Source organism: Alexandromys fortis, unplaced genomic scaffold (assembly GCF_014885135.2).
Source record: "Alexandromys fortis isolate MF-2015 unplaced genomic scaffold, M_Fortis_MF-2015_v1.1 scaffold_31, whole genome shotgun sequence".
Taxonomy (NCBI): domain Eukaryota; kingdom Metazoa; phylum Chordata; class Mammalia; order Rodentia; family Cricetidae; genus Alexandromys; species Alexandromys fortis.
The window spans coordinates 6,001,857-6,014,994 of NW_026067974.1; the positions used below are offsets into that span (position 1 = coordinate 6,001,857).

Here is a 13,138-nt window from a genome sequence, read left to right on the forward strand (position 1 = left end):
TATTTTTGTTGAGACAGGGTTTCTCTAGCTTTGGACCCTGTCCTGGAACTAGCTCTTATATACCAGGCTGGCCTCGAACTCACAGAAATCCACCTGACTTGATCTAGTGTTTTTTAAAAATGTTTTTAAAAATAACCTCTGTGTGTGTGTGTGTGTGTGTGTGTGTGTTATATGTGGAAATAAGAGGACAACTTGTAAGAGTCATTTCTTTTTTGCCACCATGAGAGCCCTAGGGATGGAACTCACATCCATATTTAGCTTTCCTATCATATGACTCCTTTTCTGACTCAATCAAAGTAGTCTGATATTCTTATTTCTATTAATTTGTTACTATTGTTATGATTATTAATATAATAGATGATTATATTAAATACTGATGTTATTAAATTAGCACAGGAGAAAGTACCTTGTAATTCTTTCAACTATAAATCTACAGAAATAATTAAAAATACTGTCATTGCCAGGCTGTGGTGGCACACACCTTTAATCTCAGCATTTGGGAGGCAGAGACAGGCAGATCTTTGTGAGTTCAAGGCCAGTCTGGTCTATAGAGCAAGTTCCAGGACAGGCTTCAAAGCTATACACTAAAACCCTGTCTCAAAAAAACAAAACAAAAATCTGCCATTAAATTAAATTGAAATTTATTTTCACTCCAGTGATTCCTTTTTAGTGTGGAAAGATAAACAGAATTTTTTCTCAAGTTTGACATTATTTTCCTTGTTTCCCATTTTAAGTGAACAGGTTTCTCAAATGCTATTATTTTTAATCAGCAGTCTGTTATAACCACCTACCAGTGCCTGTGTACTAATTTGTATTATTTATGCCAATATTATTTAATAATATCACATATTGTACAAAATCATTTTTGCAATGCAAAGGAAGATATTAGCTATTTTTACTGACTCCAGCATCTTAAGAGTATTTGCATATTCCTTTGCCATTACAATTCTTTCATTCCTTAATACTCTTTTACGTGAAATTGAGTAATCTTGTAAATAAGAACTTTGTACCAAAATGTTTCCTTTGTTATAATTCTGTTTTATTTTAGGTGATAGCCTAAAATTTTGTATCTATTTTTTCTTTCTTAAAATAGATGATTCATAATTATATGGAACACTTAGAAAGAACCAAACTTCATCAGCTCTCAGGGAGTGATCAACTAGAGGCTACAGCTCATAGTAGAATTAGGTAAGCTTTGTTATACATTTTTGCCTGAGAAAATGTGAAATCGATAATCAATCTTTTGTTTCTGTTTTTCCTGTTTTTTTTTTTAATCTGAAAACAATAGTCTGCTCCCAGAATATCTCTACTGTGATTGGCATGCGAAGGGAAAGAATAGCATGCAAAAATAGAAATGCCATTTAAAAGGTTAAATTATGAACCTTATAAATTACAAGCAACATATTGTAGTATTTTAGTTATTTATTGATACTTGGTGGGAAATCAGAGTAGGTTTGAAATTTTCCAGTTTGTGGGTATGCCGAAAATTTTCTCCCATATAATTGGTCCTTTCTGTTGCAGAGAGGCAGGCTTGAAAGGATTAGCCAGCCATCTGTTTGATGTAGGCGTGTGAATAAATTATGTAGATCTCTAGGTATTGTAGCCAATGAGCTACACCAAGACTCTTAGTGGAGAGGAACGTAGTTAATAGGCTGGCTGTCCTCTGGGTTGCTGCATAAAAGCTTCAAGCAGCTCTATGGTTATGAGGTGGGGAGAGCGAAATGACGTCATCACTTGAGAGCCGCTGCAGGATGGAGTGGAAAGCTGCTGCTGATGGCATTGTTTTTGTGGCAGCAGCTGAATGACAGATCCTCACTACAAAGATACCCCGTTGGCCCCCGTGTAGGCCTCCTGGTTCGGACGTTTCACCATGCCAGCACAGCGCCATGAATCCTGGATGCATGCTGCTGTTTGTGTTTGGCTTTGTTGGCGGGGCGGTGGTCATTAATTCTGCTATCTTAGTATCTCTCTCTGTTTTGCTGCTTGTGCACTTTTCTATTTCTACCGGCGTGCCAGCACTGACGCAGAACCTACCAAGGATACTCAGGTACTCCAGTCTCTCTTGGAAGCTCCTGCTTTGCCGGTTTTCTTTTTTTTCTTTTTTAATTCTTAGCACGATGGGTCTGCTTTGTAACCATTTCTGTTGCAGATTCAGAAAATGGAAAAAGGCCTCAAGCTAGGATGTCTGTTCTTATTTTATAGGTTCCTAAATGGAACCCTGCTTTGTGTTTGGAAATTTTAGACCAAAGAAAGGGATTTTCTGTTGTACTTGTACACAGATACAAGGTCAGTGTGGTCTGAATGTTAAAGAACAAGGAAGTGCAGGAGCCAAGTACCAGGTCCACATTTGTATAGCTCTGGATTTAGCTTCTGAGCATTGAGGAACAAATAGCTTTTATTGTGGGTGTTGCAAATGGCTGGCCACAGAATATAGGCTGATTTTGTTTCAGTTATCCTTTGCCTGGTGAAAGGTTTGCTATCAGTTTTATAATTTTTAATAACAGCTTATGGAAACTGGTATTTTCCTGCTACCATAAAATATATTTTAAACTAAAACAAATCTAAATTTCTAAGATAAAAATAGACTGCCTTTGCCTTTCCCTCGTTATTTGCACATTAAAGTTGTGGGAGCGAGAGCTTTACAAAGCCTATTCACTATTGTTTGGTCAGATGTTGCTTTTCTTTTCTTTGTACTCCTGGGTGACAAATGTCCATGCCTGCTTGTAGGGGTGGTTATCAGCCTGAGTAGTTTTGCTCTTGTTCACTCTACTTGCACCCTGAACGAACCATCTTCCACATCTTAAATGTTTATGGATTTGTTTTCTTGTTTCCTAACTCCTAAGCCCAAAGTATCTGATTTGTTCAGATTACTTTTGTGTCCATGGTTTTAAGTTCAAAGAATATAACTCATTAGTGTTTAAGTGATTATAAAAATACCTAAATCCTCATTCAGATTTAGGCAAGAAGAATAGAAGTATCTCCTTCCGTATGTTTTTTTTTTTTATTCATAGTCTAGCTCCCATTTAGTTTTAACATTCAGAAATTAGATTTCTTATAAGGTCTAAAACTACTTGATCTTTTCTTTTCTTATTTATTTATTGGTCATGTAGTCTCAGCTGGCCTTGCACCCTGCAGGAACAGACTCCCCTCAGTGCTGGGATTACTGTTTTCTGCTTGGCTCTTTCCTGCTGTATAAAACTGAGGGACAATCTCATTATTCTGTATTCTGTATTAGTACACAAAAGAGTTGTGTACGAGTTATGTGTACTTAGGAAGTAAGGAAATTAAAAACCCGTAAGCTCAAAAATATGTATCATATCAATATAAGACTAATATTAAGGGACTGTCTTAGGCTTAGTCTGTTGGAGAAGGCATTGCCATGAAGTGGCTAAACTTGGAGCTACATTGTTCCATGTATGCAGCCCTTGGGCCTTTGGTATTTTGTTTCATCTCTTAGTTTCCTCCTCTTAAGTATTTACCTCAGTTACTTGATTTAAAAATCAAGTGAGCTGTTATTTTTTACTTCATTACAGTTGCAAGATACATGGTCCATTATATAAGTAAGTCAAATTCACAATCATTTGTGTGTCTCACATTTTTAATAGAATTGGTTTTAATCTCAGTCCTGCCAGTTACTATTACATAAAGTCTTGGAACATCAGTTTTCCTATTCTGAAATTTGAGAAAGCAGTGCCAGTTTCCTGGTTGGCTAGATCAGTAATGTAAATCAGTTATTTGGCTCAATACTTGCCACGTGGTGAGTTGTTCAATGCATGTGATCTTTTGTCTGTCCCTTGATCTGTAAGATAGATCTTACTAATCAGTTGTTTTCGTTGTGATTATAGCCAAGAGACAATTTGAAATAAATATTTTCAAAGTCAGATCTACATATAAGCTAATATTTAAATAACCAACTTAAAAATCAGTATATGGAACTAAAGCTACTAGGTAGAGAATATAACAAAGATTCTGGTACTTGACAGCTTTTCTTCTGTTAGTGACTAAAATGGCTGGACAGCGATAGCAGATGTTTCAGTTTAGGGATCTAAATCTGCCACTTACTATTTTTCTACAAATTCTCCATTCTTTAACTTTTCTGTGACTTTTATCGCAGGGTTTAATACATACAGTACCAAAAATGTACACCAACAAAGTCTGAAACTAGTGTTTTCCTCGCAAGAGTTTTGTTTGAGAGTTGGATACTATCAAACTTATATAACTATGTGTCTTCCCCGTCAGTTATCTAACTGATTGATACAGAGAGGAGCATGTGGTGAAACTATTTTTCTGAGCTGGAGCAGAGAAACCCATGGCGTCTTTTGACCCATTTGACAAATGGCTAAAAGTCCCCTTCCTAAGAATCTATTTCTCTGAAAAGCTGATAAAAGCAAAATAGAGAGTTGGCAATTTTGCTTGTGTTTTAGGTTACATAGATGAAATAGGAAAGTAAAACTTGGGTTCAACAGCTTTAAAATGTGTTCAGTGTTCCATATGTATGAAAAGGAGTTCATATGGGAAGATAATTCTAATGATTGGCTAGTTAGTAGTTTGACTTTTGTTAGCATCCATGTGATGAATTCTCATGAGATCTGTACTGTCTTCTTAGCTTTATACCAGACACACTGATTAACCCCCACTCACCTTTTACTTAAGGCCTGAAGTCTCATTAGAAAAAAAAAAGTCAAAAGGTAGTTTGGGAATTTCTGTTCCCAAAATGTGTTTTCCAAAATTGGGAATAGACATCAGGTTGGAAACTTCATTTTTTCAAGTTAAAGAAAACTAAAAACTTACTATCATTTAATGAGAAAAAACGGGGTTGGGATTTAAGACAAAGGAACCGAAATGATGTCGTTTAAAGTAAGCTAATAAGTCTCAAGAAACAAATTCTGCTGCTTAGAAATAAAAACATGTAATATGTGCTATACTATTCATTAGGAAAAAAATTCTTTTTGTTTTCCACTTATAAAATATCTGACTAATGTTTGTTTTGTTTGAAAATGGCATTTATTTATTTATAGGTGGAAGTCAGAGGGCAACCTGTAAGAGTTAGTTCTCTCCTGCCATGTGGGTCCTAGAGATTGAACTCAGGCTGTCAGGCTTGGAGGCAACTAACTGCCTTTATCCACCGAGTCAGCACTCCAGACCTGTGGGGGTTTTTGTTGTTGTTTGTTGTTTTGGTTTGGTTTGGGTTTTTTGGTTTTTGCTTGTTTGTTTTTTTTTTTTTTTTTTTTTTTTTTGAGACAGGGTTAAGGCTTCTCTCTTGCTTTGTGGTAAAGGGTGACCTTGAACTCCTGATCCTTTTCCTGTTTCCTGCAGGTGTGCGCTACTACTCGCAGTAAAAAAGACTTTTGGAAAAGAGCAGTGGTTTTCTTCTCCTTACTCTGCCTAAAGGAACCAATATAGCATGATTTACAGAAAACTGGAATTATTTATTTATTTAGGTTTTTCAAGATAGGGTTTCTCTGCAGCTTTCAAGTCTGTTCTAGCTCTTGTAGAACAGGCTGGCCTTAAACTCACAAGGTCTGCCTGCCTCTGCCTCCCGAGTGCTGGGATTAAAGGCATATGACACTACTGCCTGGTTTGAAAACTAGAATTTTTATGAAAAAAAAAAAAAACAAAAAATAAAAAACAAAAAAAACTTCTGAATTTTTACTATTGAATAGTATCCCTGTTTCAGAGTATATTCATTTTCCTCTAGGCAGAAAAACCCTAGCCTAAAAACATCCAGTGACTAATTTGAGGAAGCCGGAAGACTAGGAACAGGGATTGGAAAGTTACCTTTGTCTGCTCCCCATTACTCCTAACCTACACTATTAAAACTCAGCAGCTCTTTGCAATGATCACCAGACCAGATCACCACCAACTTCCTGGCAGAGGCAGGTATTCAGGTGTGTGCCTGTAATCCCTACAGAGTAGACTAAAGCAGGAGGATCTCCAGTACTGGGTTGATTACTGAGACCTTGTTGCTAAACAACCCCAAACGAGACAACCAAAAATCACTGTCCAGTTTCTTGACACTTTTTTAATTTCTAGAACTAACATAAACTTTTTAGGCTGCCCTTTCTCTTTGGTATATATTTACTTAGGAGTGCATACAGTGTTTAGGAGAACTGATTGCAAACTAATAAGACTAAGTGGTCTATGACCCAGGGAGACCTTGACCTTGTAATCCTCCTGCCTCATTTCCAAGTAGCTGGGATTTCAGGTCTGTTCATAGCCTAGACTTCTAACGTAGAGTCATGACAAATAAAAAACTAAAATGAATGTTTAATTTTCTCCCCTCTTCAAATAGAAAAGAACGGCCTATATCATTAGGAATTTTTCCGCTACCTGCTGGAGATGGATTGCTTACACCTGATACTCAGAAAGGAGGCGAGACCCCAGGATCAGAGCAATGGAAATTTCAGGAATTAAGTCAACCACGTTCTCATACCAGCCTGAAGGTAAGCTCTGTTTTTGTCAGTTTACATTTTATAAGCTTTGCTATCCAAATAAAATAGCGGAAAACCAAAGAATATTAAAGTATAATAGTTTAGGGCTGACCAAATAGCTTACTGGGTGAAAGTGCTTGCTAACAACCCTGATAGTCTGAATTTAAATCTCAGGATCCACATGTTAGAAGGAGAAAGCCAACTTGTGATTATCCTCTGACCTCTACACAACCACATGATCCTAGTTCACATTTCATCCCACCCCACACACATAAAATCTAAATTTAGAAAACATAAGAGTCTATATACATTTTAATTTGAAAGTTATTTTAAAAAGAACAAAAAACAAAACTTGAGGTGAGCTCTTCTCAGGTTTTTATGTTTTTGCTAGTTAATTTTAGGTTGTATAGGAGAACACAACCAAATACCGTTAAATCTTTATCTTAATTACAGTCACTATTGCTGTGCAAAGCAGCTTGGGGAGAAAAGGGTTTATTTGATTTACGGATAGTTGAACATTATCATAGAAAGTCAAGGCAGGAATCTGGGGGCAGGAGCTGATTCAGAGGCCATGGAGGAGTTCTACTTTCTGGCTTGTTCCATTGGCTTGCTCAGCCTACTTTCTTATAGTATCCAGGACTACCAGCCCAGAGCTGGTACCACCTCACAATGGGCCAGCCCTCCAACATCAATCACTAATTAAGAAAATGCCCGGGGCTGGAGAGATGGCTCAGCGGTTAAGAGCATTGCCTGCTCTTCCAAAGGTCCTGAGTTCAATTCGCAGCAACCACATGGTGGCTCACAACCATCTGTAATGGGATCTGGTGCCCTCTTCTGGCCTGCAGGCATACACACAGACAGAATATTGTATACATAATAAATAAATAAATATTTAAAAAAAAAAAAAAAAAGAAAATGCCCTACAGGCTTACTTATAGCCCCATTTTAATGAAGGCATTTTCTCAGTTTAGACTTCCTCCTTTCTGATGACTCTAACTTGTGTCAAGTTGATATAAAACTGGCCAGCACAGTCTTGGTTAGTATACTAATGACAAGATTTTCTTTTACATTTAGTCTATGTAATGTGCAGTGACTTGTGGCCCTAATTAGGATTTTGTTTTGTTTTGTTTTTTGTTTTTTTGTTTTTTTTTTTTGTGGTTCTGGGAATCAACTTAGGGTCTTGTTATTACTACTTTTGGGACCCTATATCCAGAGATTCTAATTTATTTATTGTATTATTGTTGTTGTTGGGGCACGTACTTGTTAAGGCACATTTGTGGAAGTCAGAGGACAACTTTTGGGAATTGTTCTTTCTTCCACCATAGGTTCTAGAAATAGAATTCAGGTATTCAGGCCTGTGCTGCAAGCACATCTGCCTACTGAGCCATCTCTCCAATCTTCAACTCTGGGTTGGGAGTATGATAAGCAAGCCCTCTATTACTGAGATATATTCCTTTTTATTTTGAAGCAGTGTCTCACTAAATTGCTCAGGTTAGCTTTGAATTCATGCAGCTGTATTTTCAGCTGGCCTTGAACTTGTGATGATATTCTTTCCTGAGCCGCAGAGTAACTGAAATTATTATATTAGTATATGCCATCAGGCCTGATTTATGTCTTTTTGGTTTTTCGAGACAGGGTTTCTCTATAGCTTTGGAGCCTGTCCTGGAACTCCCTTTGTAGACCAGGCTGGCCTCGAACTCACAGAGATCCGCCTGCCTCTGCCTCCCGAGTGCTGGGATTAAAGGCGTGCGCCACCACCTCCAGGCTTTATGTCTTTTTTTTTTTTAATTAAAAATTTATTTATAGCTGGGTAGTGGAGACACACACCTTCAATCCCAGCATTCAGAGGCAGAGGCAAGGTGGATCTCTAAGTTCTAGAACAGTCTGGTCTACAAAGAGAGAGTTCCAGGATAGCCAGGGATACACAGAGAAGTCCTGTCTTTAAAATAAAAAAAAATAATTATATACATGTTTTATATATTTGTATATATATATGTGTGTGTGTTTTTAAAAAATAATTCATTTTAACTTTATTTTATGTGTATTGGTGTAAAGGTGTCAGCTCCCAGAAAGCTAAAGCTACAGGCAGTTGTGAGCTGTCATGTGGGTGCTGAGAATTGAACCCGGGTCCTCTGAAAGAGCAGCCAGTGCTCTTAATCATTGAGCCATCTCTCCAGCCCCGATATGTGTGAGATATAAGTACACACACACACACACGCGTCTGTGCATCTGCTTATTGTCTAGATGTGTACCACTTTGGGGTAGTGCCTCTGGAGGCTAGAAGAGGGCACGGAATCCCCTGGAACTGAAGTTACAGGTAGTTGTATGGCACTCAGTGTGGCACTCAGTGTGGGCACTAAGAATGAAACCCAGATTCTTTTCTTGAGCAGCAAGCGTTTTCAACCGCTGAGCCATCTCTCCAGCCCCTCGTATTTAGTTGAAAATTACTGCCACCTCAAAATCCTTGTTTCCCTGTAGACCAGGCTGGCCTCTAACACACAAAAATCTGCCTGCCTCTGCCTCCCAAGTTCTGGGATTAAAGATGTGCACTACCACTGCCCAGGCTTGGCGGTAATTCATTAGAGAATATATTTTGATCTAGAACAATTTAGTAAGTGATAAATGTAATTAACAACAGCGATAGATACATTAATAATACTCAGTTTGTTAAAAGTTTTTAAGTTAGTCATGGTTGCATGCAACTATAGTTGTAGCTATTAGGAGAGCTGAAGCAGGAGGTTTGCAGTCAGTTTGAGTGCAGCATAGGCTACATAATGAGTTTGAGCAACTTCGTCTACAGAGTGAGATCCTATTTCAACATGAGAGAGAGAGAGAGGATGAGGAAGAGAAAGCTGTCATTTGAACTCAGCCTGGGCAACATTAGGCAACATAGACCTTACCTCAAGAAACAATATGTACAAGTAAGAAAGCATTACAGTGAAATTTTTAACATTACTAATATGTAATGATCATAATAATAGCAGGGAGGAAGCAAGGTAAACTAAAGAATAGTTTGTTTTGAAAGATGCTTATTTTTAGATAACAGGATGGGCATGTAAGAGGAAATGTGCAGAAATAGTTGTGAGGAAATCATGATAGCAATACCAGGGTTCTGTAGTGGGTCTATACCGGGGAATGTTTGAGGTGCAATTTCTCTTCATCCTGTTCCTCTCAAATCTTTGTAGTTGGACTTTATGTCGGGACTTCTGGCCCCTCAGTAATGCTCCCCAGTAAAGCTTTCCAGTTGTAAGTTTTAAGAGCTTGTTACTAGCTAACTCTTACAACTTAAATTAACCCATTTCTGTTCATCTATGTATTACCATGTGATTCATGGCTTTACCTGTCCTCCAACCTGTCTTGCTCCCTCTGCATTTCCTGGCGACTCCTCACACTCCACCCTTCTTCCCAGAATTCTCTCTGCCCTGAAGATCTTACCTAGCTATTGTCCAATCAGCTTTTTATTAACAATGAGAACAACACATTTTCGTGGTGTACAGAAGGATTATTCCACAGCATATCTTCTTATTTTATTTTATTGATATTTATTGAGCTCTACATTTTTCTCTGCTCCCCTCCCGGTCTCTCCCCTCCCCGCTTCAATCCTTTCCCAAGGTCTCCATGTTCCTAATTAACTCAGGAGATCTTGTCTTTTTCTACATCTATATGAGTCTCTCTTAGTGTCCGCATTGTTGTCTAAATTCTCTGGGATTGTGGTTTGTAGGCTGGCTTTCTTTACTTTCTGTTTAAAAACCACCTATGAGTGAGTACATGTGATAATTGTCTTTCTTTGTCTGGGTTACCTCACTCAAAATAATATTTTCTAGCTCCATCCATTTTCCTGCAAAATTCAAGCTGTCGTTATTTTTTTCTGCTGTGTAGTACTCCATTGTGTAAATGTACCACATTTTTCTTATCCATTCTTCACTCGAGGGGCATTTAGGTTGTTTCCAGGTTCTAGTTATGACAAACAAAGCTGCTATGAACATAATTGAGCACATGTCCTTGTGGCACAACTGAGCATCCTTTAGATATATACCCAAAAGTGGTATTTACCAGCTTGCATTCCCACCAGCAATGCAGAAGTGTTCCCTTTTCCCCACATCCTCTCCAGCATAAGTTGTCATCAGTTTTTGATCTTGGCCATTCTTACAGGTGTAAGATGGAATCTCAGAGTTGTTTTGATTTTCATTTCTCTGATGACTAGGGATGTTGAATATTTCCTTAAGAGTCTTCCAGCCATTTTAGATTCCTCTGTTGAGAATTCTCTGTTTAGGTCTGTACTCCGTTTTTTATTGGATTATGTCACTTTCTGCTCTTACAAGGAACCTGGGTTGGTTTCCCAGCACCCACAGGGCCGCTCACAACTGCCTGTAACTTGAGCTCCAGGAGATCTGATGCCCTCTTCTGGTCTCTGTGTGCATCTGCATTCTTGTGGTACACATACATATTCACACACACAATAAAGTAAATAAAATATAAAAAAGGTAATAATTTCAAAATAAAAAAAGAGGGCTCAAGTTAAGAGCCTGCGCTGCTCTTCCAGGGAACCCAACTTGCAACTTCGGTTGCGCACTGTGAACCACCTGTAACTCCTGATGGGGGGGGGGGGTTCTGCTGTCTCCGACCCTACGGTTCCCAGCACACACCTGCACTTTACCATACACTGACACACAATTAAAAGTAAAGTATGTCAGCCAGGTGGTGGTGGCACACCTCTTTAATCCCAGCACTAGGGGAGTAGAGGCAGGTGGATCTCTGTTAGCTCGAGGCCAGCCTAGTTTACAGAATGAGTTCTAGGATAGCTGGGGCTACATATAGAAACCCTGTCTTAAAAACAAACAAAAACAAAAACCCAAAAAGGTAAGTCTTTAGGAAAAGAGAGAGAATGGTCTCTCAGATTTATTGTTTTAGTTCGCTCAAAATTGTTTTCTGGGGCCTTACTTGGTTGTGCAACTCATGGAGGTTCTGGATTCAATTCCCAACACACACACACACACACACACACACACACACACACACACACACACACGTGAGCACTGCTGGATGAAAAAGAAAGTTTTAGGACTAGTGCTTAGCTCAGTGGTGGGGTGCTAGAGAGTATTTCTGAGTCCCCGAGCTTCATCCCTTCCTCTTGGGTTGGCTTGGGTTCCCCGGTTTCCAGTCCTTCTCATCAGCCTGTTACTCCAAGCTCTGCACTGAAATAGATCCTTGCTGCAATGTGGGCTCTCAGCCTGATGTGCTTGACTGGGGCAGGTGCTTCAGAGGACGCTGAGACAGATTACTGGGCACCAAGGCATAGAAGAGCTATCAATGCCCTGGAAGATGGAGGGATAACAGCATGGCAGAGACTCCAAGGAGAGTTCAGACCCCAGCACCAGAGATAGACAGTCAGAATCAGCCTATGTGGCGGGGGAGGGAGTCGTATTTTATTATACGTTTTGTGTACTGGGAAGGTTCACAGCAGGAGCCTGCAGCTGGGCTCTCCCATTCTTAGGCAGGAGGCTGGCCTTGAGTTCTCAATCTTTCCATTTCAGTACCCTCTATACTATTGTGGACACTGGACTGATAATCTCAAATTAAAATTTAGAGACCAGTACAAGGAGGAAAATAGGAGTTTTATATTTTATTGTTAGCCCAAATTTCTTACTGTAGTGAATTGATAAAAGTGAGTTGGTGAAAATGAACCAAATGGGCAAAGCTGTTAAATGTGTGATAGAAGTGCTAAGTATGGAAATGAGTGAAATTTTTCAAGTGAGAATTTTTTTCTACTCCTCCCCCAGCCCCCAGTGGTTCTGGGGTATCATGAGAACCCAGGGTCTCATTCATATTAAGCAAATACCCAAGGCAAGTCTCTTTACCAAACTGGATAACATTGGAAGAAACAAGGAGGAATTTACAAGCAATAGGCAGTGCCTCCGATGGTAATCATACTGTGAGCACTCCAGTGTAGCACTACTTTATCTTGCCTGCCTTTCTCTGCACAGGTCAGGCCTACAGTCGCTAGGGAGGACAGAACAAGCAAAGTTAGATCTTCTGTGTAGCAATGGAGTCAGAGCTCCACAGTGTAAGGGAAAGATATCTTTAAGCAGGGCAGCCTGACTTATTTGTCAATTCCTGAAACATTAACATGGCCAGCATCAGGTGTCTGAGCCTTAGCCTTAGTCTCTTCAGAGGAGACTGAAAGAGGCTCGAATTTGGAAATTTATGGCTGTGGGTTCAAGGAGTTTGAGGTGCAGTGCTAATAATAGGAGTACATGTGACTCATAAAAGGAAAAGGCCTGTTTAAGAAAAGTAGAGTGATGGGAGAAGACAAAAGATGGAGGTGGAGATGACAGGGTAGAAAGAAAAGCAAACTGGAAAGACTAGTTTTGTGTGTGCCTAGAATTCAGTAGAAGAATTGACCACAGGAAAGAAAGAAAGAAAGAAAGGAAGGAAGGAAGGAAGGAAGGAAGGAAGGAAGGAAGGAAGGAAGGAAGGAAGGAAGGAAAAGAAAGAAGAAAAAGAAAAATGGATACAAATTCTAGCAGGTGGGCAGGGGAAGGGGGAATCAATTACATTCTCAACTGCAGTTCCAGTCTTCCTTAGTTTTTCCTAGCTTTTGTTGTTGTAAGCAGTGCTGTAGTGAGTAACCACCAAGGTCTGAAAAATGAGCATGAAAAGTAAATAGGATAATATATTTGCTTGTAACTGCCCCCCCCCATGTGTGT

At 39.1% G+C, this 13,138-nt stretch overlaps 1 protein-coding gene across 2 annotated transcripts in view; it reads left to right on the forward strand.

Moving 5' to 3' along the window:
• The window catches only part of Spag9 (sperm associated antigen 9), a 125,815-nt gene that overhangs the window by 46,677 nt on the left and 66,000 nt on the right, over nt 1–13,138 (forward strand). The window contains exons 4-5 of one of the 2 annotated variants that reach the window (XM_050156765.1): nt 1,094–1,188; nt 6,293–6,443. In XM_050156765.1, coding sequence (XP_050012722.1) covers nt 1,094–1,188; nt 6,293–6,443 — 246 coding nt within the window. Of the gene's footprint in view, nt 1–1,093; nt 1,189–1,731; nt 2,048–6,292; nt 6,444–13,138 lie in introns of those variants that run through there. The other variant, XM_050156767.1, reaches the window with a different exon arrangement.